Consider the following 26,622-nt stretch of genomic DNA (forward strand, 5'->3'; position numbering starts at 1 on the left):
TGAATGTTTTTTTCAGCACCATATGTTACCTTATATCACATATGTCAGTCCGTTATGTTATTTTCTCACTAGGTGTCGTAATGGAAGCTGGTTTATATGAGTAATCTAGCTGAAAGTAACAGCATTGAGTTTTTAGTCTAATGTTAGCGAACACATTAAATGTAGCCATATGACACAAAAGCTAAGGGACTGTTCTCTACTTGTCAGAGGAGAGGGGTGGCTGGGGTGTGTCTTTTTTCTTTTCTTTTGACCCTGCCTGAAGGGATTTTTTTTTTTTTTTTTTTTTTGTTAAAGATATCTTTTAGGGCATTTTGCCTTTAATTGATAGGACAGTCAAGTGTGAAAGTGGGAGAGAGAGAGAGGGAGTGACATGCAGCAAAGGGCCACAGGCTGGACTCGAACCCGGGCCGCTGCAGCAACAGCATTTTACATTGGGCGCCTGCTCTATCCACTAAGCCACCGACACCCCAAAGGGAATATTTTTTGTTGAGCCTCTCTGAGTGACTGGCAGAAATTGCATGACCCTCCCTCCACCATAAATTAATTATTAGCGTTTTTAAAAAGGACTCTCCTATGTGTAAGTTTTGAGTTGAAGACAAAAAAGCCCCCTTTTTTTTTACCCCTGTTGTGCATGAGTTAGTTTGTACAAACAGACTATAAGAAATGGTGAAATTGTGTAAGTTTTTAAAAGAAACGTGGGTTGGAAAGACAAGTTTTCTTTAAAAGACTGTGGTAAAATTGATATAAAATACAACCATTTAAACTTGTATGACCCCCCCCAAGCCAAAATTAAAAACATAAGACTGTCCCCAGCGCTTAAAAATAATTTGACAAGCCTCCCCCGTTTTGCACCACCATCTTACCCCTCATAAATAATGAACAATTGAAAATAGCACACTCAGCACCAAGTGGTTTATGAAAACTATCTTTAAAAAACACAATAACATCTGTCTTTTGTCAGTGTCGCTTTGTTATATCCTTACCGTAGCATATGTGCCCTAGATTCTCAAACATTTTTTAGTGCTGATTTATTTCTTCAAAGCTGAAGGTGGTATTCCTGTTCTACAAGCTTTTGGACTACAGTAGGAAATGTGCTGCACATATTTGTCAGCCTTGTAGATATATATGAATTTTGCATGTAATGATGTGTCTTTTGCTTTCTTCCAGCCAGCAGCCAGCATTTCACTCAGTATTTAATTAATGTGTGAGTTATGTGTAGTACAGTCTTTGGTTTAGTGACAACATTCTACTGTATGTTTCCATTCATATAATACTGGACTTATTTCTGTTGTTGTTGTTGGTGCTTCCTCTATCAGAGACAGGCATCAAACGGCTGACATTAGAAATATTAGAAAACAAGAGCTTCTAAACTAGAAAATTGGATCATGTTAAGTTTTTTAAAATAAATTCAGAACCAGAGAAGGTAGAAGGTATCCGAGACACCCCAAACATTGCATTATGAAAGACAGGTTATATGACATTACAGAGAAAGCCAGCTTTAGTTGTGTTGAAGTGAATTGGTGACTTTCTGTTTTATGAAACAATGAACGGCCCCTGCAAAAAGATCGAATGGCTCTAAAGACAACTGGGGCAAAAATAAACAGTGAATCTTGTACGCTGGTTTGATCAACACAGTACCTTATTAGACACAGATCTCTACAATTCAAATATTGGATTTTATTTGTGGTCATGGAGTTTCTGCTCTCTGTCATAGTTACAAATTGACAGGACTAAACAATCCATACGCATTCACTAATCTAACACCAGAATAATGTTCACGTCTGCATCTTCCTCAGGCTCCTGCTTATCACTTGATTCTGGAGGGGATCCTTATTCTGTGGATCATCAGACTTCTGTTCTCTAAGACCTACAAACTGCATGAGACCTATAAACTGACAGAGAAGGTAAACAAAGCACAGTGCAGAGAGAAAAACAAACAGCAGTAGTGTTTGTGTGTTGTGTGTCACCAAACAGCTGTCATGTGCCTCCATGTTACAGGAGAAGGAGGACCTGATTGAGGAGTGGCAGCCAGAGCCTCTCGTTCCTCCTGTTTCCAAAGACCATCCCTCCCTCAATTATGATGTTGTCACAGGGTAAAACACACAGAGCACAGAGCACCCCTCCACCTACTGCTTTAAATACTGTCTGAAGCCAATGTCTCTCTTTCTCTTTCTCTCTGTCTCTCCAATTTCATGTTTCAAGTTATCATTTTAACCCAAACCATGAATATTTTGAAGCGGCCCACAAGAGTTTGCAAGTCTAGGTTTACCATTTAGCCATGTCCACTCTAATTTTTGCCCCTTTTACAGTGTGGCCGGCAGTGACTTCTGCAACTCTTTGTCATTTTAGCCACAAATTTAATCCATCTCTGTTTATGTAGCGCTTGCTCATTGCTCTAAATTAGTTGAGAGAGAGAGACTGAATAAGGAACAGATTTAAAAAGAAGTAACCACTGTAACATTTCCCCTGGCCTCCATGCTGCTTTTTATGCCTCTGTGCCAGCGAAAGCCATGATTGGAGGCATTATGTTTTTGGGTTGTCCGTACATCTGTACGTACGTACATCTGTCCATTCTTGTGAATGCGATATCTCAAAAATGCCTTGAGGGAGTTTTTCAGATTTTGCAGGAACGTTCACTTGGACTCAACAATTTACTGATTCGATTTTGGTGGTCAAGGGTCAAAGCTCAAGGTCGCCATGACCTTGCATCCATCACATGTGTGATATTTCAAGAACAGCTTGAGGGAAAATCTTCAAATTTGGTACAAATGTTGACTTGGACTCAATGATGAAGTGATTAAATTTCTGTGGTCAAAGGTTGACCAGTCACTATGACCTTGTCTGTCTCATTTTTTGTGAGCAAAATATTTTTGCGTGTGAAGCATCCATGTTTTCACAAACATGGATGAGAACTGTAAGAGAAACTTGACTGGTGCATGAAAGCAAACAGCTGTGGTGCGTTTATTGTAGTTACTGTTTAATTTTTTTCCCAGTGTGTTTTTGATGTTGAACCTGACACAAGCCAAAAAAACAGAAAGACATACTTCTCTCCTGGCACTGGGAAAGAAGTCTATCACCTTTATTTAGCGTTTTTTTTTTGTGCGTTAAAACATTTTAATTGTGGCGGGGGAAAGGATACTTGACACCAGTAAAATTAGACATGTTTGTCACTGCAATGGATTATTCAGCTTTAGCAAGCTTCATGTGTCCGCTACTGAAAAGTTAACACCTCAGTGAACTTGATGGAAAACAGTGGCTGCTTGGAAAGGAGGGAAAATAGAGTTAAAACTGCGCACAGCACTTTGGTAGGAGTATGTTGTTGGACTGAAAATGCACAACACTGAAATGATCCCTACACAGTAACTTGTAGCTGTTTGGTGCTCTCAGTGCTCTACACTGCTACAGTGTGTTACAGTAAGCTGTTTTCCATTCCAGGCCTCCCAGCCATAAAATCATAATCAATGGGAAAGAGTGTATTAACTTTGCATCATTCAACTTTCTGGGTCTCCTCGACAACGAACGGGTTAAGGTCAGTATTTAACATTAAAGGCTTTACTTACTGTAGTTGTATTTTTTTCCCTTTAACGCTACATGTTGCCATTGAGCAACAATATGACTGGAACTTAAAGTAATTTTTTTCTCCTTTTTGCAGCAAAAAGCTTTGGCATCACTCAAGAAGTATGGTGTGGGCACATGTGGTCCAAGGGGCTTCTATGGAACTTTTGGTGAGTGAAAACTTTATGCTTTCAGTCTTCTGTTAATATTCCACTATCTGACCTGATCCCAGTAATTCAGTGGACTGTAGAGAAACTTAGAGGCTGTTAACGTTAGTTCATATGTCTGGATATGATGTAAAGAGGTGGAACCTGGGTAGAGCTGTGGTGGGACCAGCTGGTGGCAGTCATCAAGGCTGACTGATAGGATGAGACCCCTCTCAGTCAAGCAAACACATTCCAAAGCATAATTCCTAAATTCCTAAATACTCGCCTGTTCGAGTCCCCGTCCGGACCAAATATGGAGCGTGGACTGGTGGCTGGAGAGGTGCCAGTTCACCTCCTGGGCACTGCCGAGGTGCCCTTGAGCAAGGCACCGAACCCCCCAACCGCTCAGGGCGCCTGACCAAGGCAGCCCCCTCACTCTGACATCTCTCCACTTTGTGCATGTATAGGTCCTGTTTGTGCATGTGTGTGTCTTTCGGACCTGTGTGTTAATGACAACGAAGTGGAAAAAATTTTGTGAAAAAAGAATTTCCCCTCAGGGGGATTAATAAAGATAAAATAAATAAATAATAAAATTAAAATTAATAACAGAAATTCATCGTGAAATGCTGAGCAATGAAGAAACAGATCTGCTGTCACAGGTATTAATGTAGAGCAGCTTGAAGAGTCTATAACATAAAGATTCAGAGGTGAGTGAGAGGACACACTCCCTCTGATGCACTCACATCACATTAGTTATTTGAGGGGAGCCTTCAGAAAATGTACCTGTAGTAGGGCTGTCCCAAACAATTATTTTTCTAACAATAAATCTTGCGATTATTTTTTCGATTAATCGACTAATCTAACGATTCATTTTTCGATTAGTTTAAAGGCGCTGTATATAAGAATGTGGCCAAAACGGTTACTTCAAAACTCAAATTCAAAATACTGCCGCGAGTCGTGTCCGCCCCCCTCCCCTACAGATTCGAGGTTGCTGGACAGCGGCACGCTGGAGACTGATTTGTTTGCCCATGGGCGGCTGCCATGGCAGGGCCGTGTCGCCGCGTCTGTGATCTTCGGTTTTCCAGCGGACCATTCGAGCAAGTCCGGCTTCTCTGCTGCTAACGCTGCTGCCGGGATACAGCGGAGGAGCCGGCTGCTAGTGCTATGTACCAGGACACTGCTAATGCTGCTTGCCGTGCTGCTGTAGCTCAGTCGTAACTTTAACTGATGCTGAGACTCTACTGACTGTGTGACTGGTAGACGGCGGTGGGTGGCGCAACAGGCCAAAACACAAATTCAAAACATAAACATGATTTGCGGACCGTAAAATATTTTTTTAAATGTGAATATTCTGGCTGTACTATTGTTGTCGGTGAGATCAGTATGTTATATGAGCATTATTCCTTAGTCTCTGTGCCATATTAGGAGGACTATTTGCTTTAGATTTCTTACAGATAGCTCCTTTAATGATTATTTTTTCAGTTATCGATTGTTTTTCAGTTATTTGATTAGTGAGGCAATTTAAACAATATGAATACCAAAACATTTCTTATTAACGTTAACATTTATTAAAACATCAGCGTTTCCCCTACCATTATATTAGCTAAATAGCCTTATGTTATATATCTTATGTCATTTCTGTCTCTACATGGTCACACGTTTCCAATTCTCCTCTGCTCTCTGTAACGCGCACAGCGGAGTTTGGGTCCGATGCGCACACAAACACACACAAATATGTGCACACACGTGCACACAGACAGATACAGGTGAGCGGCTGCATTTTCCAACCTGAGTGAGACAATTATAACCGAGCCCTGCCCGAACCTGCAGCACAGCACTGTGTTCACAGGCAGTCGAGCGGAATGGGTGGAATAACAAATTCCACTTGAGTAGGCCATAGCACAATAGCACAGCACAGCACTGCTACTGCCACTGCACGCTGCCATTTTTTTTGTTTGAACCGACGCGTCGGCGCTAATAATTCGCGGGGCGTTGACGTCATCAACCGTGTAAATACATCAACGGGTCGCCCCAGCCCTAACCTGTTGTTTACATTCCAACAGTCCATTTTGCTCTCAGCTTTTATTTTTTTCTCCACATATATGCAGACCTCCAAATAGGACTGTGTCCTTATTTGGTGTCTATCTATTGAGATAGCCAAAAACTTTTCAATTCCACATTAAAGGGGAACACCGCCTAAATTGAGAATTCCAATATGTTATTTACATGGTCTAGGGAAGTTCAAACAATATTTGTGAACATGAGCTGCTCTCTGTTAAACCAGAAACCAGAGATGGACATCTCAAACTTGTGATGTCATCAAGTATAAAGTGTGGAGCTGCTCCATTGAAAATGAGTCAGAACCTGATTTTCTGGACTCACAGAATGTTTGTTTCCTTTTTATACCCAAATGAGCTTTATTCTATGATAGGGTTCTCAAATGTAAAACATAAAATGTAATGAAAAATAGCAGTAGGCACAACTCCAAAAATCTTAGACAATATAAAAAAAGGTGCACAGTACTGACGAAGATCAAAAAGAGACAGAACACTGACACTCATAGTAGAATTCACCTATAAATATGGATGCGTTTCAGCTAAAGAGCCATCATCAGTGTGACAAAGCAATAGTGAATGGCACATTATATACACACAGGTGAGGTTAAGGATAGAGAATACACAATTAAAATTAAAAAAAGAAATATAAGCCTCTCACAAATAGGAGGAAAATATAAAATATCAAAAACATGAAATGTCTCTATAAACTCAAAACATTCCTCTGGGTGCTCCCAGTGTCATCTAGAACTTTAACCATTCATTGTCTATGGAGCAGCTCCAGACTTTATATTTGATGACATCTCATGTTTGTATTTTAGCGCCCTAGTTTTAAGATTTGGGAGGGAGTTGTTTATTTTTATGCCTCTGCACTGGTGATAACTGTGGCCGGAGGCATTCTGTTTTCGGGGTGTCCGTACGTACATCTGTCCACCCCATTCTCGTGACCACCACAAGCTGAATGCCATCTAGTTCCATTATACTGGAGAGTATTCGCCAGCACTCAGTAACTCACACCAAAACTGTCTAGACTGATAAATAGCACTATGGGTAAGAGGACAAATGTGTTTTTGTTTTTAAGTTGAACTCAAGACAACTTTATTAATCCCTTGAAGGGCAATTCTATTTAACAGCTCGCGCCACAACACACACAGAACACATAGAAACACAGAAAGAAAGTTGACAGCTGTGTGCAAAATGCGTTAGCCCCAATAATGCATTACATTAAAATGTAAAAACAAACCACCAATAAATATATTCATTAGAAATAGCCTATACAAGCACTGGATGATAACATACATAAAAAAGGTACACAGTACCCAATGCACAATACAAAACCATACAGATTCATAAAGATATATTTAACAGTCGGACAGCAGAGGGGATAAAACACTTGGAAAAGCGATTACCCTTACAAGCAGGTTGGGCATAACGATGCCCTGAAGGCAGTAGTGAAAATTCACTTGCTAAAACATGGAACACGGAAGTACTTAGAATACTGTATGTCTTCCTCAGAACCTGTTGTTCCCATAGGGAACCTAGGTCTCTCTGCTAAAGTCCAGTAATCTTGGAACAGATTTTCACAACACTGTTCATACTATTCCTGTCCCTGAGTGACAGGTTGTTGAACCAACAGATAAAAGAATAAGTTAAAAGGCTTTCAATGAAGGACTGATAAAAATGACAAAGAATCACTGGACTGACAGAAAAAAAATTCAACATTCGAAAGAGATGAATCCTCTGCTGTCCACGTTTGACCAGTGTTTCAGTGTTAATGCCCCATTTAAGCTGGTTGTCAAACACAGTACCTAGATATTTGTAGGAGCTGACAATTTCAATCTTCTCTCCATCTATGACACTCTCAGTGAAGGCCTTCTTGTCACGTCTCAAATGAGTCATCATTTCTTTAGTTTTGGATGCATTTAACTCGCATTTAAAAAGTTGTCCTTACACCAATCTACAAATGCAGGGAGAGCCACACTACGTTTATGTTGGGCACCCTGAAGGAGAGACAAAAGCACAGTATCATCCGAAAACTTAACAAGGAAGCTGCCATCACAAGATGACCTGCAGCTGTCAGTATGTAAGATATAAAGAAGAGGTGACAATATGCACCCTTGTGGCGAACCAGTATTATGAACTGTCCCTTTAAAGGAAGAAATGCTGTAAAAGACCAAGTAGCTGATAAAATATGTCACACAATCTAGTTTGATGAGAGGTTGTAGTCATATCAGTAGGTCAGTAGCTGCCCAGTGTCCTTGTCTTGTAATGTTTTTGTTTTGTTTTTAATTTTTTGGGGGGGCTTTTGGCCTTTATTGGACAGGACAGATTAAGAGTGAAAGGGGGAGATGGAGGGGATGGCATGCAGCAAAGGACCATAGGCTGGAATCAAACCCATGGTTGCTGGGGCAAGAACATTGCCTTTGTACGCAGGACGTTCGTTCTATCCACTGAGCTACCTCTCAGTGGTTTAATCACTAATACTCTGATGATCATAGCCGTGCTGGAGGCATTACTTTTTACAGTTGTCCGTTTGTTCATATGTCCACCCGTCCTTCGTAGTCTTGTGAACGCTTTTAACTCAAGAACGCCTTGAGGGATTTTCTTCAATTTTAGCACAATTGTCCTCTTGGATTCAACAATGAACTGATTAGAATTCTGTGGTCAAAGGTCATTGTGACCTTGCATCCAACTCATTCTTGAGAAGTCCTTGAGGGAGTTTCCTTTAAATTTGGCACAAACATCCACTTTGATTCAAGAATTAAATGAGTGGAATTTGGTGGTTGAAGGTCAAAGGTCAAGGTCACTTTCACCATTCACTTGCACTCAGACATCAATGGAACAGCAATTTGGGATTCAGTATCTTACCCACGGATACCTCCACACGCGTACTGGAAGAGCCGGTTATTGAACTGCTGATCTTCTGATTAGTGGACAACCCGTTCTACTTCCTTAGCCACAGCCGCCCCAATGTGTATCTCTTTAGTTTTCATCTACTTTCACTCATCTCTCTTTCAGATGTTCACCTGGAGTTGGAGAGTCGTCTGGCCAAATTCATGAAAACAGAAGAGGCTATCATCTATTCTTATGGCTTTGCAACTATTGCCAGTGCAATCCCTGCCTACTCCAAGAGGGGGGACATCATCTTTGTGTAAGTACTGTTTCTGCTAACTGGTTTAGGGCAATATTTAACCAAGACTTAATGATCAGACTCAACAATGAACTGGTTGGTTTTTAGTGGTCATATTTCAAAGGTCAAAGTCACTGTGACCTTGTCTGTCTCATTCACATGAACGTGATATCTCCAGAACGCCTTGAGGGAATTTCTTCAAATTGTGCACAAACATTCACTTGGACTCAAGGATAATATGATTAGATTTTGGTGGTCAAGGGTCAAAGGCCAAGGTCGCCATGACCTTGCATCCATCACATTCTTGTGAATGCGATATTTCAAGAACAGCTTGAGGGAAATTCTTCAGGTTTGGCACAAACATTCCCTTGGACACAACGATAAAGTGGTTAGACTTTGGTGGTCAAATTTCAAGGTCTATGTGACCTCATCTGCCTCATCCTTGTAAATGCAATATCTCAAGAACACCGTGAGGGAGTTCATTCAATTAATTCTAGTTTTTCTCATTTTGTGTGAGCATTTTTGGAGGGAGACTGGGTACAAGAATTTAATTGCCAATGACTGCTTCACTGTGATTGTTGTGCATCAGACAAATAAAGACTTGAACTTGACTCAGAGCTACAAAACAGTCAGGTGTCTTTCCTTAAAGGCTCAGCACAGAAACCCACAGCTACCATCTGAAGCCTGCATATGTTGATATCTAAGCATTTCATAGTCCTGTGTTTTTAGGTCTTTGTTGTGTGATGTGTGTTTAGGGATGAAGCAGCCTGCTTCTCCATCCAGAAGGGTCTTCAGGCGTCTCGCAGCTTCATCAAATACTTCAAACACAATGACATGGAGGATCTGGAAAGGCTGCTCAAGGAGCAGGAGCTGGAGGACCAGAAGGTTAGTCCAGAGTGGTTTAGATTCAGGAAAGAGTTTTTGGGGTTGGATGTCACACGGTGCCTTGTGCTTTCATGCTTGCAGTGTAGCCCAGAGTGTTTGAACTGCTAATAATATCTTAAGAATCCTGTTTTCTCTCGGTTGTTGTTTAATGCATGTTCTTGTCTCATACACTAACATACTTTGTTTCTGGTGCAGAATCCTCGTAAAGCTCGAGTGACCCGGAAATTCATTGTTGTGGAGGGGCTGTACATCAACACTGCAGACATCTGTCCTCTCCCTGAACTGGTAAATAGAAAGCAAATGGACCCTGAAGGCTGCTAATTATGAACCTAATCTCCTTGATTCATACACTCGTCAGGCTTATCATCCCTTTAGCAAGTGCTGTCAAAGGACACTTGATGTAGTGATTATTAAGAGGCACATGCACTATAGTATAGTTAGGATTCAAGGCTCGAAGGGGCAGAATGCAATTGTTTGTGCTAGTGTATTATTATGTGTATTATTATTTGTCTTCTGGTATGGCTCAAATTCCTGTGAGCTAGAATGAGCTGGAAACATGAAAGTTGGTACAAAAACTGGAAATGATGTGCAAATGCCTCCTAAGAAATATGATTAGCATCGTGAATGATGGCGCTGTAATTAACGCCTTAAAATGCAATTTTGGAAAGGCCATGCCCCTCATACATTGATTCTGACTGACTTAATTGAAATTTGGCACTGTGCATTTCTTAAGCAAGATTGGTTAAAAAACATAACACCAAAAAGCAGAAAGTAATGCTCTCCCACCTTCGCAAAGGGTGGGGCTTTGAAGGAAATTGACCATAACTCATTAACAAATTGTCCAATCAATGTAAATCTTGATACATGTCTTCAGTATGTGTCTGGGAATAGGCCTACCAAAGCATATTTAGCACAACCCATAGGGGTTGCCATAAATATCACAAATTTGTACCTCCAAACCCAGTGGAGAGGAATTTGCGTGTCATAATCGTTGATGCATGTGGATGTGGCCTTATCTAGCGTTATGCGCTTTATTATGCCTTTGCTCAATTTACCATGACCTGGACTAAGCTAAAGACATGAAACTAGGCACAATAACTGGAAATGATATTCAGATGCTTCACATCAGATTTGATCCCACCCCTCACACTATCAGTCTGATTGACTTGAAATATGAGAAACGTCTGCATCTCACTGTGCGCTTCAAAAAAGCCTTTGGACCACACAGGCTACCATCATTGATTTTTGCTAATTTGCATATTGTGAAAGTCGTTATAATATGAAACCAGTTTCTTTTTTGTTTTAACTGTAGCAGTACCACATTTGGTATAAAGCTTTGCGGGACAGTGCTACACGGTTCTATCATAAATTAGCACGATAAAATGAAGCAAGTGAGTGATTGCTCTCACTCCTCCTTCTGACCAAATTAAACAAGCTCAAGAGACTTGCCTCAGCTTAATGTAGCATGAAACCTGTTCACTGTTGTTAATCACTTTGATTTTGGCAAGTGAGGTCCTTTCTTCTGTTGGTTGAAAAAGGGCTTGAACCCTCAATTGCTGCTTGTAGCTATATTATATTTTTGAAACTTAAGTTCCTTTTGTTACTCAAATATCTTATGTGTCTTTAAGTCAGTGTTTTAGCGGTGCTGTGACCAAAGTTTTCCTGTGTTTCCCCTGGTTGTGTAATGCTGATTACAGGCAAAACTCAACATGGCTTATTTACAGATGAAATGAAAATTCAAGAAGACCTGACACTGTTGTGTCTCAACATTAACATTATTTAACACATTCAAACTGATATCTAGCTCATCTGAAAAATCCTCTACCAATAGCAGATATGAAAGGGGACTAAAGGCTAGAAACTGAACTTAACTTGATATCAACAGCATCAAGCAATATTGCTGTTCCATCTAATAAACAGTTAAGTCCTGTGACATCCTTAGTCTTATTGACGCAACTGAGCAATCACCTGATAAAGCCTAAAGCAAATATCAATCAAGTCAATCAATTTTATTTATAAAGCCCAATATCACAAATCACAGTTTGCCTCAGAGGGCTTTACAGCATACAACATCTCTCTGTCCTTGTGTGACCCTTGCAGTGGATAAGGAAAAACTCCCCCCAAAAAACCCTTTAACAGGTTTAATGCCTCTGTGCTTTCTGGAGTTATTCACACATAAACACCCCCCTTGCTACAGTATTAATTATGGGTTTGCTGCTGTTGCTCCAGCAGATCAGGCAGCCATCGCTGTCAGTGTCATTGCCTGAGCTTCTGCTGCATTACTCGCAAACATGGCAAATGTATCTAATATGGCATGATGACTCCAGTGCTGTCATATTTCTAGATGTCTCTGCTCCATTGTTCATTTATTGTTTACTTCCAGGTTAAGCTAAAGTACAAGTACAAGGTGCGGATCTTTTTGGAGGAGAGCATGTCTTTTGGTGTGCTGGGAGAACACGGCCGAGGAGTCACCGAACACTTTGGGGTCAATGTGAGTACGCCCAACTTTGAACAGACAGTTCAATCCAAAATCAAAATCACATTTTTTCCTCTTACCTGTAGTGTTTTTTATCAGTCTAGATAGTTTTGGTGTATGTTGTCAGACCGTTGGGGATATCAGCTGTAGAGATGTCTGCCTTCTCTCCAGTATAATGGAACTAGATGGTACTCAGCTTTCGGTGCTCAGAGTGCCAAAAACATTCAACAAACTCAACAGCAATATGTCTTTCCAGAAATCATGACCCAGTTACTAGATAATCCACAGACCTTGTGAGCAGTTTCATGTAGGAACTACATGCATCTACTACTAGCTCACCTAGTACCACTGAGCTAGCTTAAGTTACAGCTCAGCTACATCTTGCACCTTCACAAGCACGAGCCTCTCGCACCTTCACAAGCACGAGCCTCTCTTCCATGAGGAGATGCATTCTTCCTTCTGTGCCAAGAATGAAAATAGTTACCAATTCAACTATTTCAAGCTGCTCACAACAAGGTCTGTGGAATGTCTTAAGTGGGCAGCATAGTGGGTTGGCGGTGGTGCAGTGGTTATCATTGTCACCTCACAGTAAGAGGGTTCCTGGTTTGAACCTGGCTCCTGGTCGGGGAGGCACCCCATGTGGAGTGGGTTGTCCTTCTGTACATGTGTCCATTCGTCCATCCTATTCTCGTGAATGTTATATCTGAAGAAGCTCTTAAGGGAGTTCACTCATATTTGGCACACACATCCTCTTGGACTCACCTAAGAAGTAATTGGAGTTTGGTGGTCACAGGTCAAAGGCCAAGGTCACTGTGACCGTACACAACATGTTATTGACCATAATTCAAGAATTTTGTATGTCAATTCGTAATTATGACAAAAATTCCCATAAATATCTTATTGGATAAAACAATGATGTGATGACATTTTACATCCTAACAGTCAAAAGTCAACTTCACTGTGACATCATAATATTTTAACACTTTCCTGGCCATTACTCAATGTCATATATTAGGAACAGAAGGAAAGACATTTGGTCAGTTACTGAATTTATGACACTAATCTCAGGTGGCCATCTTGAAACTATGCTGATTGTATAGATCCTTGGTCACTAACAAGCGGACTAGGGATTAGAGTTCAACCGATTAATCGGCGCTGATAGGACGTTTTCCAAACTATCGTTAGCTGTTTCCTCTCCTCCCCCGCTCTCTCTCTCTCTCTCTCTCTCTCTGCTAGAGAGAGAGAGAGAGCAAGCGCAGCGTGTGCAGATGCTTCAGGGGAAAGGGGGCACAAGGAGTCCACCTGGAGATAAGCGGTAAGCCGTGATTCTAAGTGCAATAAAACATTTACAAGTTAAAAGGCCAAAAAACATAACGTCCTTGTTGGAGGTAATAAGTACCACTTGTTCAACAAGCATAAATGTGCATCATATTTCAGCATAAACAACAATATTTCCCTGTGCATGTTTTTTTATGACCAGTGACCACAGCGTGCTTGTTAAGTAAGCAAACAGCTTGTTAAGAACATGCTAAAATGAAAGCTGTCTGCGTGCAGTCTGTTTATCTTAGTTTGCCAAAAATCTTTAAATTTGGCAAATTCTTGTTCTTCAGCTGCTGGCTGAATTCTTTTTCAATTCTTTTTTCATCTTAGCTCTTTAGAAACTACCGTTATATTATTTGGTGCTATGGACACTTCATGTCCAGGTCAAGTCACACACTTGTGAGTAAAGCATATAAGAGGAGAGGAGAGGGCTCCGTCTTATCTCTTACTAAAGTTATGTTATTTTGCGCAACGGACACTTCATAACATAACAATGTTCTATTTATCATGTTATGTCATCGTGTCATTTTTGTCTCTACATGGTCACGCGTTAACAATTCTCTTCTGTTCTCTGTATCGTGCACAGCAGAGTTCCGCCACACACATAGGTGAGCACGCTAGAGCGCAGCTCGGGCCGCATTTTCCTGATCTAACCTGTCCCGAGCCTGGTGCAGTTTGTTAGCTGACATAGTTATTGTTTTGGACGGTGTGTAAATAACCATCAACAGACTGCTGTTACGCACAGTCAAACAGCAGCGCAGCACAGCTCTGTACCACACTCAGTTGGAGCGGAGCCGGTGTTGCTTTCAGGTATTGTCAAATAACAACTTCGAGCACTTAATAGGTCATAGCACAAAACAGCAGCATGTCAAGTGACTTTTTACTTTTATTATGTTCATTAAAATTGTATTTTCCTTAATCTTGACACCTCATAAGCTAGACAGACATTTCACCTGCTCAATACTGTGCACAAATGTACTTTATGTACTTAGTCCTAAAGAGTCCTTCTGTGCCAGTAGATACATAGAAACATCCCAGAAGGCTGTGCTTTGCAAGTGTACAAAAAAGTTTTGCGCGTGTGAAATTTTTTTTTCGTGCATGTGCTTCACCTCCGCTGCTACAACTCCATCGTAGGGGAAACACTGTATATAGTGACTTTGCTGTTGTAAACTTAACTGTTCCTGCTGTAGAAACAATATTTAGCTTATTTAAATATATAAATCAATTTTGAATGTATTCTTTTTTTAATGTTAGTGTTGATAAAGAACCAGACTGTTAAGACTAAAAAAGTTTTTTATCTAATCCAGGATAAGATAAAAACTTTTTGTCTTAAAACACCACCCAGTGGTGGATGGGTCAAATTGACCTGGGAATGCTACTGGAGAGGAAAAAGTGAATAAAATACCCTTAATTCAATACAAGTAGTGATTATCAATTTTATTTGAAAAAAAGCGTAACAGGGAACCATCCATGTCATTTTACGGCATTTATATGGAAGAAAAACATATTTTTGATAGAAATGTCAAATGTTTTTTTGGGGGGGGCATTGGCCGATTAATCGGCTATCGTTTTTTTCCTACTCCAAACTATCATTATTATATCGGCCTTTAAAAATGGTCGACCTCTACTAGGGATGCACTGATCCGATACCTGGATCAAATATCGGCTCCGATATCATCAAAATAGATGGATCGGGTATCGGAAAATGCAACCTATACCTGAGACGATCCTTTCCCTTTAAATCTATTGCATCGTGAGCTACGTCATAGGGTTGTCACGATACTAAAATTTCAAACTCGATATCGATACCCAGGAAAATATTCATTACTCAATACCATTTTCGATACAGCAGCAAAAAATCCTCCTGTTCTACCTCACTATGTGATCAGAGAACCAGGGGTTCAATCTGTGACTTTACAGTTAACATAACTTTTCAGACACACATAATTGTGTTGTCCTGTTAAACTAACATTGTCTTTTAATGTTACAGACGGGCATGACTGATAAAGTTTTCTGCTTAGCTCCCACATTAACGTTAGAAGTTATATTTTAGTTTGATGCTGGCGACACCAGCTGCTCAGCTGCTAGTGAGGGGAGGGGCTGTACTTGCCGTCTGCAGCGTGCTGTGTTCACTTCACTAAATATTTTCAAAGAATGCTTTTTCCTTTATCATTTTTGACCAAAACTGGCTGCTCTGATCCTCCTGCAGCCGCGCTGGCCATATTACAGCAACAGAAATGTGTGCATGTATGCACAGCGACGACAACAAGCTGGGTTGCAGCGAGGGCTCTGTGCCTGCCAGATGCTGCCTGCACAGCGCGTGTCCGTCGGACCCGTTGCGCGCACCCGACAGGCGCTGAGGTGGCGTGCACTGTTAGTATCGATACTTTTGTAAATTAGTATTGTATCCGGATACAGCGTTTGAGTATTGATACTTTTCAGAGTATCGATACTTTTGACAACCCTACTACGTCATACGTTGTGGAGCGAAGGAGAGAATCTGCTGTGTGGAGGTATTTCACACTATTTCAACTGCTGTTACACAATTGTTTATTTTTGTTAAAAATAAATAGTTCATCATTGCATTAATCTGTTTCATCTTGTTTCATTTTATCTTAGGAAAGAACTGTCTAGTCATCAATGCCTGATCCCTCTAGTCTTTTCTGTTCTACGTGTAAAGGTATATAGCTTTTTAGGTCAACCATGGTATCGGGTATCGGCTGATAGTCAAAGCAACAGCATCGGGATTGGTATCAAAACTGAAAAAGCTGGATTGGTGCATCTCTGATGCGGACCGCGGTCTGAGTCTGGACTCAGGCGCCGTCCTATACAGACCCAGACCCTATGACCAGTAAACTATTAAGGGATTTAAAATTTTGACGGGACGCTTCTATTTGAACTGGCGCAACTTTTCTAGTCTTTACGGTATTGGTTTAGCTGATCAGGAAATGCACAGACCAGTTGCATGCGTGTTAAGCCACCCCACGTGATGCCACCCAGCCAATCAAATCTCTGCATTCCAGGCAATTAACATTGCAACTCTGTATACCGTCAGATGGGAGAGGTGAGAGGCGAGTAACAAGCGGAAAGAAGATAGAAAAATAGAAAGATAGAAATATAGAAAAAGAAAGAAAGGGATACAGGGAGAGAAGACCGAGAGGAAGAGGCGAGTGAGCGGGAGGCAGGGAGAGAAACGGAGGAAGCTTCCCAGGTCTGAGGAAAGTAGCCCTGTACATCTTGACCATGTTTGGCTCCACATACAGCTGCGAGGCAGCTTTCTTCCCAATAAACTGCACATGTGTATGAGAATGGCCCTGACACCATTCCAGCCCAGATTTAAAATCCTGCCAGGACAAGCTCAAGCTCATTTCTCTCACTGAACAACAAAAAGTGGAGAGAGTGAGAAAAGAGGGAAAGAAAGACAAAATCTGAAACTGTTCAATTGTTATTTATTTATTGTAAAATTGGTTGAGACTGTTAAGCCAAGATGTGAAACAGTTAAAGAAAAAGGAAAATTCAAGCTGTTGCTACACTTTTTTTTTATTTTTTCTAAAATTAAGCACTTTATTTTAAGATACAAAATTTTTCAAAAACTATTTCATTGTTTTCTTCATTTTGTTCTTAAATGCATATCTGTATAGTTGACTGTTAAGTGACAATTAATATTGTCGAAATGTTTTTGAAACATACTTTATTTTTTTGTATTTGACAGTCTGATGTTGACACAACTACATGGCTACTTCAGTACATATCACACTGAATCACAAGTTAGACATTATGATGTTCCGGACCTTTGTTTAAGGAAATTTTCTCTATCTGGAACTCTTTGAATTTTAGTTGAATACCCCTGGTAAAGATCTTCTGTGCTGCCAGTGGTAAGATGTGTGTGAAGCATCCATGTTTTCTCAGACATGGATGTGAACTGTAAGAGAGACTCGATTGGTTCATGGAGGCATACAACTGCATGGCGATAATTCTATTTTGACAATCCTAGGCTCCCAGCCTCAAGCCTACACCTGCCTGCCTTCCTCTCGTGTGCAGCAGCGCAAGTGTGCTGATTAAAAAATAGTTGATTTCATTGTTTCCTATAGTGATTTATTGTAGTAATTGATTATTTTAGATAATAGATTTCATTTAATACGCTTTTCCAATATACACATAAGAGCTGACAAATGGGACATTGGGATCCAGATTACACTAGATCAGTCTCTCAAAAACATTTTGGGCATATTTTTGTCCATTGTATGTATGTGTCTCGTGAATAATTATGACATGGTACTGTTTCCTCAACATGCAGATTGATGACATTGATCTGATCAGTGCCAACATGGAGAACGCTGTGGCCTCCATCGGAGGATTCTGCTGCGGACGCTCCTTTGTCATTGACCACCAGGTATTAAAACAAGTTTTTACTGATACAAGTTTAATAAATGACTGTAAATGTGTGTAGGGTTAAGTTTGGATTAAATGGTATTTAAGCTTATGCACTGCATCACTGCTCCACATAAAGATGCCTTGTTTGTTCATTTGTTGTAGTCTGTCAGTTGTGGACAATTCTATTACAAGATATTATGAATCATCTTCAAAGTATAGACATGCTAATTTTGGGCAGCCCTAATAAATTATGCTATGACTTGTCTTACACCGTGTTTTCACCAAAATTAGCGTGTGTATGTAGGTTTTTAAAACGGGTAACCCCACTAAAAATAGGCAATAGACTCCTTTCCCATGGCCATTAGACCAGAACTGTGTACACAGCTCTGCAGCAGATGAGTTTGCCTTTCTGTGTGTGGTTTTTTTTATAGGTGCTTCACTTCATCGTCACAGACAGGCCAGAGAACGGGTAAACAGTAGATAGCACTATTTGACAGCAGCAGAGGGGAAAGAAAACTAAAGATGGCTACTTCTTTTAATCTCTTACTTACACAGTCTCTCTCTCAAACTAGGCGCAAACTAATTTGGATCAATGTTTGGACTGCTGGACGGAGACTGACTGTGTTTTGTGACGGCACATCATTGCATCTTGTTGGTTAAGGGGCAAAAAGTAGTGTGTTCACCCGATTGTTGTTCTCCCATCAATGTCGATGGCAGCCTGAGGGGATTAATACCCATGACAACTGCATGACATACTTAATGATTTGACCTGGGTGTTAATGTCAATTAAAACCATTCCCATTGCATTAAAAAGGCAGATGTTACCTGGTGTTAGTGGGTTTTTTGTGCAGTGGGAAAGGGGCTTTAATAGTTTACTCCTCAGCTGCTTTTCTAAAATACTGCATGGACATCTATATTTGTTGTATTTCATTTTGTGTTGGTTGCTCATATTTTCTTCGAATGGCCACTAGATTTTTCTGGTCCATTACTTTTAAAATGATATCAGAGTAAACTAGTCTTACTGAGGGAGTGGTCCCAAGCCTTTTAAGAAGTATCCAAAAACAGATTTAATGAGGTGAGAACAGTTTGAGCAGACACTTGTAAAACCAATGCTACACAGGAATGTCTTCAAAACAGCAGTGTTGACATCCTGTTCCAGACCTGACTCCAAGCCACAATAATTGTTCACTGACACTCCTTGTGAAAGGGACAAATGAAAAGCTGAGACGTGTTCATGTGGACCATAAAAGGTGCTTCTACCAAATATCAAACTATCGACTTTCAGGGGGTGAAATTGAATGCAGTCTGTTATTTTGTATTTTCTGTTTTTGATTAAGGTCAGTTGGCTTTTTAACTTAAATAGTAAAATTCTAATCCCAATGCCATCCACTGTAGTAGAGTAAGGTGGAATTAATACTGCTGCGTCGAATTAATGCTGTAACTACGACATAGGTTCTGCGTCGACGTGGAGCATAGACATCATGAGTAGAGAGTCCGCTAGCTGCTAGGCTAATTTATACAATTGTAAAATGCTATACGCTTACACTTAAAACATTAGCATGTTGTATATGTGGGGAAAATGTGTCCAGATAAAGACAAGTCTTTTGTCTGTGAATCCTATGAGTTATAATGAAGCCGATTTGTGTTCTTGTTTGAAAATTGTCTCTATTAAGCCATATTTAATGTGTGTTTTGAATCAACTAAACCTTAGAGCACTTCACAGAAACCTTCACTGATGACCAGTGTTTTGGATGTGTAACTGCAGAGTGACATAGACACACCAACGCACAAGTATAAATGCTCACACGGTGTAGGCCACTTGCGTAGGCTACGGCGTAGGGTCTGCCACACAAGTATAAATCCCCCTTTAAAATGTAAGAGCAGTCTCTGTTGTGTTTTCCAGCGTCTGTCGGGCCAGGGCTACTGTTTCTCTGCCTCCCTGCCTCCAATGCTTGCTGCTGCTGCCATAGAGGCTCTCAATATCATGGAGGAGGATCCAGGTACAGGCTCTGTCTTCATCTACATTCTCCTCTCTCCACCCTCCATTCTGAGGGCATGTATTTACCTCAGCTGGAAAGAGGTCTTTATTTCAGACAAGCTGCTATTAAAGAGAGGGCTCTCTATTTCAGATTCCGGCTGATTGTAGTTTTACTAAGAAGCAGTTCTGTTTTCAGATCTGTATCCACTCATCCATCTATCTTCATCTGTTTTGCAGATATTTTTACTGTCCTGAGGGAAAAGTGCAAACATGTTTACAAGGCTTTACAGGGGTAAGTTCACCTGTACTAGGGTGTGTTTTTTCTCTGATTACAGTTTGTCACTGTAGGATGGGTACAGACCTTCTATATGTGGGTGAATTTATCTATCTGAGATTATCCTTGAATGAATGAATGAATGAATGAATAAATGAATGCATATCTTTACTTTGAAAAGCCCCCCGGAAAAAAACGTAAAAGAAAACATCAACAGACATGCTCAAGAAGGAGTAGGAAGAAATGTACACTTATATAATCCTACCTCCTTCTCACTGTTCATCTCTCATTTAAAAATGAATTTGTCAGCAACTAACCCAAATGTATTTACAACCATTAGTAGAGATAAAAAAAACAATCTTAGATATTAAATTTACAAACCCCATCTCAACTTTATTTACATCCCAAATAACATCAAGAGCCAAGATGAATAAATAAACCAACCTTATGGCATAAACCCTCTTTATCTGCATACCTCCTAAAAATGCTTTGTCTGTCCATCTTTTTTAAGTGTTCTATAATAATGCTCCCCCTTAACTCCTCATCTAACCCATTCCATAATTCCACCCCACACACTGAAATACACATACATTTCAAAATTGTACAAACACAATTAGGGGTGTTAATCACCAGTTTCATCACAGTACGATATTATATTGATTCTTTAGACAATGATACAATATCTGTCGATATTACACATTCTGTCACAATATGATTTGATCCGATGTGATTCAGGGATCTGCAATTTATATGAGATGATATTATCTGCCCATTTAACATAGTCTGCTACAGAGGAAGCTGCCACCCTTTCTTTTTTGCTTTTGGCTGTAAAAGATAAAAATAATAGTTGCAGTAAAGTTTGCCTTATACTGACTCTGCTAACACACATAAAACAGCACATGGGATAAGTTAGCCTTCAGGGCTTTCTGTCAGAGAGACCTTTCTGGAAGAAATGTTTTCATTTAAACATAATAAAAAATATAATCTTTTTCCTAAAACTTCAGGGCTATCTGGCTTAAAACCCTGATGGCAAATTTCTCCCAACAGCCATAAAACATGGATTACCAACAAGATCATTCAACAAAAGTTTCATATTCAGCTCAGTAATAACTGTCGAGGTTCATGGACAAAACAATAGTTTTTAGCTAGTCACACATTATTAGCTTAAGCATGTTTACACTGCATAAATTAGCCTAGCGGCTAGGGGACTTTTTTCCCTCTACTCATAGCTTAACAAATTACATGTAACATTGTTATTTTTCTTATTCAGTGTTGGTTCAAGTCATCATTGTATCTTCCGACAGAACAATATGGTTGAATTTCAGCCTGTGTGCACGTTTTTTCAGCCAAACATTGTTGAAACAGAGTAGCATATGTTGCTGTAGTGAAAAGTTAGCAGAGTGAGATGGTCATCCAGGCAGGTCTGTCGTGTCTTATCTTGTAACGGCATTGTTTACATGCAGCATGTGCTTTCAAATAAAAATCCAAATAATTTCCATACCGAGTAAATAATGCTGTCCTCATCACCGGCTCTCTCATAGGTGCTTGCCGTCTGCCTGCTGCTGTTTTATGGCGACACAGAATTTCAAAATAAAGGCGTAACCTCAATATAATGATATGGATCGATGTTTACGCTTTGCATCGATGTGATTGGATCATTGATCATTGAATCAAAATACCGATCCAGATCGATGGATCGTTAAACCCCTAAACACAATATTTTTTTAGATTTAATTTCCCTCTTAAATTTTATCCCCCTTCCCTGTAACAAAACATTTTTTGATATTGCTCAGAAGTTGATTATTTCTTGCTTTGTATGTTATTTGTACAGTTTAACCAAATTCCCGAATTTCAATGCATATGAATTTAAAAATAGTGCGTTTGTGTGCTCCCTATATCCGTCATTATGTAAAATCCTAATGGATGAAATGTTATTGTAGTAATGTAAAAAGTGCCACCAGATGGCAGGAGTTACATTTGAAGTACCACACACAAACATGCAAGTCACTGAATCCTCCACAACAAGTCTAGTTTGAAATAAACGGTGCAATGCATTAACTTTATCAAGGGAAACGGGAGCAGATAAAAAGTAAAAGTGTAAAAAATACAGAGGGATTAATAAATAACGGCCCGTTTATAATGTAGCCTGTTTCAAATGAAGGTGGTAGCCTCTGCAGTTGTGGGGAGTAAAAGCCCCGCCACTATTTTTTAATTTTCTTACTTTATGTTCATCTCCATTATGAAGAAATAACATTGTTTGCTAGCGTGATGCTATGCTAATTGCAGTACTCACTGGGTTGATAAAGTGGCTCTGCTGTTTCACGCCGGCATTTTTCCCCTTTTACCCTGTGTGGTAACGTCCCTAGAGGAAATATCAAAAAGGCTGGGGTGCTGTTGACATACAGTTGTCTACGGTAGCAGATCGTTCTGTGCTCCTGTTGGTCAAAGTGATGGCTGTGACGGGAGCAGTCATGAATGACAAAAATAAAATCAAACATGCTAGACTTTCTGTCAGAACGTCGCAAAGGGTTCCGGATGTGGCGTCAGTTGCCGTGTACTATGACACACTACACGAGATGAAACGATGGATTATCACGTACGACACTCCTGTCATTCACGATCCATGCCAGCACCGTACATCACTGGGTAGGGCTATAATCGGGCTGATATCGTGTAGTGTAAACCTGGCATTAGACTAAAGATATCTGATCTCGTCCTATGCATGGAGGGTAAGGCTGGTTGTTTTTCCAATTTGGAAACATTTTCAGCTGCTGCTCTTCTATGAGTTAGCTGCTAACTGCTACAGACTAGTTTTTTTTTTGTTGTTGTTGTTTTTTTAATTATTTTTTAGGCTTTTTTTGGCCTTTAATTGATGGGACAGTGGTAGTGTGAAATCCAGAGAGAGAGGGGATGACATGCAGCAACTGCGGCAAGGACGTACAGTAGCTTTGCACATCGGGTGCCTGCTCTACCAGGTGAGCTACTTAGTGCCCCGCAGTAGCTAATATTTGAAGCTTCCATGGTGGCTAACACACATAACACATTGTCAAAACGTCACACCCATGTTGCCCATGATCCCGTCCTGCCGGCTGTCCTATTCATACGGACCTTGTTTTGACACTGTTACTACCTCCACTGCCAGCCTTAACATGAGACAGCGCTGTCCCCCATTACAGAACAGCATAACAGTGGCAAAACAGCATGAAGGTTCCGCCTTGAAGAGGCAGCATAAAGGGGGATTGTGTCTCCGATGTAATGTCTGGGAAAAGCTGGTGCAAAATCTGCAAATTGAATTTCTTTAATTACATTTAAATTTAATTAAAATTACAGCAAATTAAAAGATGCTCTAGAAAGTTGCATTACAGTATCTCTCCTCCCCACATCAGCACAAGACAAAAGAGCAGCAGCCAGTTAATTTCTCCCTTTGTTCCCCTGTGGCTTCCTACTCATTTTTCCAGACTGTCAATGGTTCACAGCAGCTCCACTGTGTTATGGTTTGAGCAGACATAATAATTATCAAATAGGCCTGTTAATTATTTGTTATCAGCATTTTTGAGCTAATAACAGTAGGCTTTAGAAAATTTCCGCAACGCAATTCTAGTTCTAAAAGTGCTTTTTCCTCATCAGCAGTCAAAGTTCAGCAGCAGAGAACTACATTCCATCCGTCATCCACACACTGGAACCAACAAAGCTTTCAACTCTTTGATCAAAATTTAATTTGTGTATCCACCTTATTCCTAGCCCACATGGTCCCTTGCAGCATTGAACCAAAACCGGCGATTTCCAATGGTAACATTACATTACAGTACTCTATTCTTCTTTCCAAGAGCAATTGGGAAATTAAACATGGAACACACTACCTGTTTCAGCTCAAACAGGATTATGTGATCATACCTCTGCCATCTCTGACAGGCATCTCAAAGCATTGTTTTTTTTTGTTCCTTTTCAACCGAGTACACTAGCAATTAGCTTGTCTTGCTCTGTTAAAATATTGTTAACTTTAACTGCTAGCTTAAGGTAAACATCTGCTCCTTCTAAAGATGATTTCTGATTTCTGATGACTTATTAAGATATACAAACATATTCAGCAAACATTTAACATAATTAAGTATTAACTGTTGCTCCATGTAAAGTGAATAAATGAGATGTTCCCCAGCTAATCCTCTGCTCGTCTGCATTAACAGTTTACTCTAAGTCTTTTAACTTCTGATTTATTAAAAACTGTTCTGAGCGAAACGTGATGCTGAATTTAGCAGCAGACTTCAGTAATAGTAATATATATATAAAGTAGTAGAAAAATACAAAACTTATGGCATTCATTTTTTTTACAATATTCAGTAAAGGAAGTATGGTAAATCAGTAACACATTCTCTGCATAATTCAAGGTATGTTGCTGAGTTTATTTTATAAACAGTCATTTTCTAATGTAGGTTGAGAATGAAGTTAGACGGGGAAAGACAGGGATATTCTGATTTAATACTTTTTCACTGTCTCGTGAAACTCTTGTGGTTTTATTTCTCAGTTGGCCCTTCCAAAATGAATTGGAAGTGGGCCTTTAGTTACAAAAGGTTGAGAACCCCTGCTCTAGAAAGTCTCTCAGCTCCTCTTCATATCCCTCATACCACACTTGTACTACTTTGGTTACCAAATCAACAATCAAGAGTGTGGGTAAAGTGAATTGGACAATCCACATATTGCTGGCTGGTTAATACTCAGATGAGGTTCCAGCCTCTCAGTGAAGCTCATTGCTGTCAGGAGAACTCGAAAGCAGATGGCAGCTGTCTGTATATCAGGGTAACTCCTTTTCCAGGCCAGCAGAGGGCGTAAGCAGGGACAAGAAGACGTGGCAATTTTCAAAGAAATAATGTTCAAGGCTTCAGGCTTGTTTTCCCTCGTATGTCAGTGTTAATTTATGTTGTACTCCCCCCGATATATGACAGAACTCCAGGTCTGAAGTTGGTCGGTGTGCAGTGTGCCCCTGCTCTTCACTTACAGCTGGAGAGAAGTTCAGGCTCCAGAGACTCTGACATGCAGCTGCTTCGTGCCATTGTAGATTATGTAAGTCCTGTTTGTTCCAGCTGATTATTTATTAAAGTTTTTTTATTTATTTCTAGTCCAAAACCTATATTTTAATTAATATACACCGAGGTTCTTGTGATGAAAATTTGTTGAGAAGTCTTAGAAGTCCAGATGTAATGTCACAATATCAAATTAAAAGTCTTTTGCTGACTTTGATGAGTCTCCTCATAAGAATGAGAAAGAAAGAACTGTCACATTTGTATGCCCTTCATGTTATAAATTGAGATACAAACCAGAGGAAAATTATTAGCATGTTCTGTTTTTAATCCGCTATTTTATGCTCCAATTATTTATTTACAAATTTTTTTTAACCATACTCCAAAGTACTCCCACAGCTGTAGTTAATAAGTTGACATATAATGTAGTGTTAACAAAGATAGAGTCTTTATTGTCCTTTCCCAAAGAAACGTTTTGCGACACTCTGTACAGGGTCTCACATAAATACATTATACACCACAACATAACTACATGAAAGACATCAGATACATCCAGATTAATATACACTTACCTATGCACTCACTGACAGAGATTGTTATTTAGTAGCTCATAGTAATTTCCATGTTTTCTGTGTCAGTGTTTGGAAAGACGCGTGGCTCTAACCCTTGCTCGTTACCTGGAAAAAGAGGAGCGTTTCCTTCCCCCTCCCAGGTAAGGGACTCTACAGTGAATTTAATACTTTCAAGCAGTTCAGATTAACTTTTTGACTCACCAACCAATGGGGCTGATAGATGAAAAAATCCACAGGCCAAGCATGTGTTTTACTGCAAAAATAATAAATTGCCCTTTTGTGTCACATATACATTTATATTAGGATATTTCATTGAGATAATACGTTTTTACCATCTTAAAGAAGAGGTTAGAGAAAATTTTGAATCAAAGTCATTATAGTTTATTGAACAGTTTATCACCACAGCCTCAGAAGTGGTGCAATGTATTTGCCTGGGCTTTTATTGTGAAAGGGAAGATCGGAATGAGTGAAGCCAGAGCCATTTAACTTTGACTCTTTTATGTAAAAGGCTCTGAGTAAGGTAATGCACTGCTGCTGTCAACGTGGGAAGTAACAAAGAGTTTATAGTCTTGGTTTAGACTACTGGGCCTCTGTTATTACACTGAACAAAAATATAAACGCACCACTTTTGTTTTTGCTCCCATTTTTCATGAGCTGAACTCAAAGATCTAAAACATTTTCTATACACACAAAAGACCATTTCCGTCAAATATTGTTCACAAATATGTCTAAATCTGTGTTAGTGAGCACTTCTCCTTTGCCGAGATAATCCATCCCACCTCACAGGTGTGGTATATCAAGATGCTGATTAGACAGCATGATTATTGCACAGGTGTGCCTTAG

The 26,622-nt window shown here is 39.9% G+C and overlaps 1 protein-coding gene across 2 annotated transcripts in view; it reads left to right on the top strand.

Annotated features, from left to right (window-relative positions):
- sptlc1 (serine palmitoyltransferase, long chain base subunit 1) overlaps positions 1-26,622 on the top strand; it is a 48,744-nt gene that overhangs the window by 18,342 nt on the left and 3,780 nt on the right. For both annotated transcript variants that reach the window (XM_050052677.1, XM_050052679.1), the window contains 13 exons: positions 1,797-1,904; positions 1,999-2,093; positions 3,436-3,529; positions 3,653-3,725; positions 8,774-8,906; positions 9,641-9,770; positions 9,966-10,055; positions 12,154-12,261; positions 17,864-17,959; positions 19,844-19,940; positions 20,156-20,210; positions 25,133-25,250; positions 25,846-25,919. In XM_050052677.1, the coding sequence (XP_049908634.1) occupies positions 1,797-1,904; positions 1,999-2,093; positions 3,436-3,529; positions 3,653-3,725; positions 8,774-8,906; positions 9,641-9,770; positions 9,966-10,055; positions 12,154-12,261; positions 17,864-17,959; positions 19,844-19,940; positions 20,156-20,210; positions 25,133-25,250; positions 25,846-25,919 (1,271 nt within the window). The remainder of the gene's footprint in view (positions 1-1,796; positions 1,905-1,998; positions 2,094-3,435; positions 3,530-3,652; positions 3,726-8,773; positions 8,907-9,640; positions 9,771-9,965; positions 10,056-12,153; positions 12,262-17,863; positions 17,960-19,843; positions 19,941-20,155; positions 20,211-25,132; positions 25,251-25,845; positions 25,920-26,622) is intronic.

This window comes from Epinephelus moara, chromosome 9, assembly GCF_006386435.1.
Source record: "Epinephelus moara isolate mb chromosome 9, YSFRI_EMoa_1.0, whole genome shotgun sequence".
Classification (NCBI taxonomy): domain Eukaryota; kingdom Metazoa; phylum Chordata; class Actinopteri; order Perciformes; family Serranidae; genus Epinephelus; species Epinephelus moara.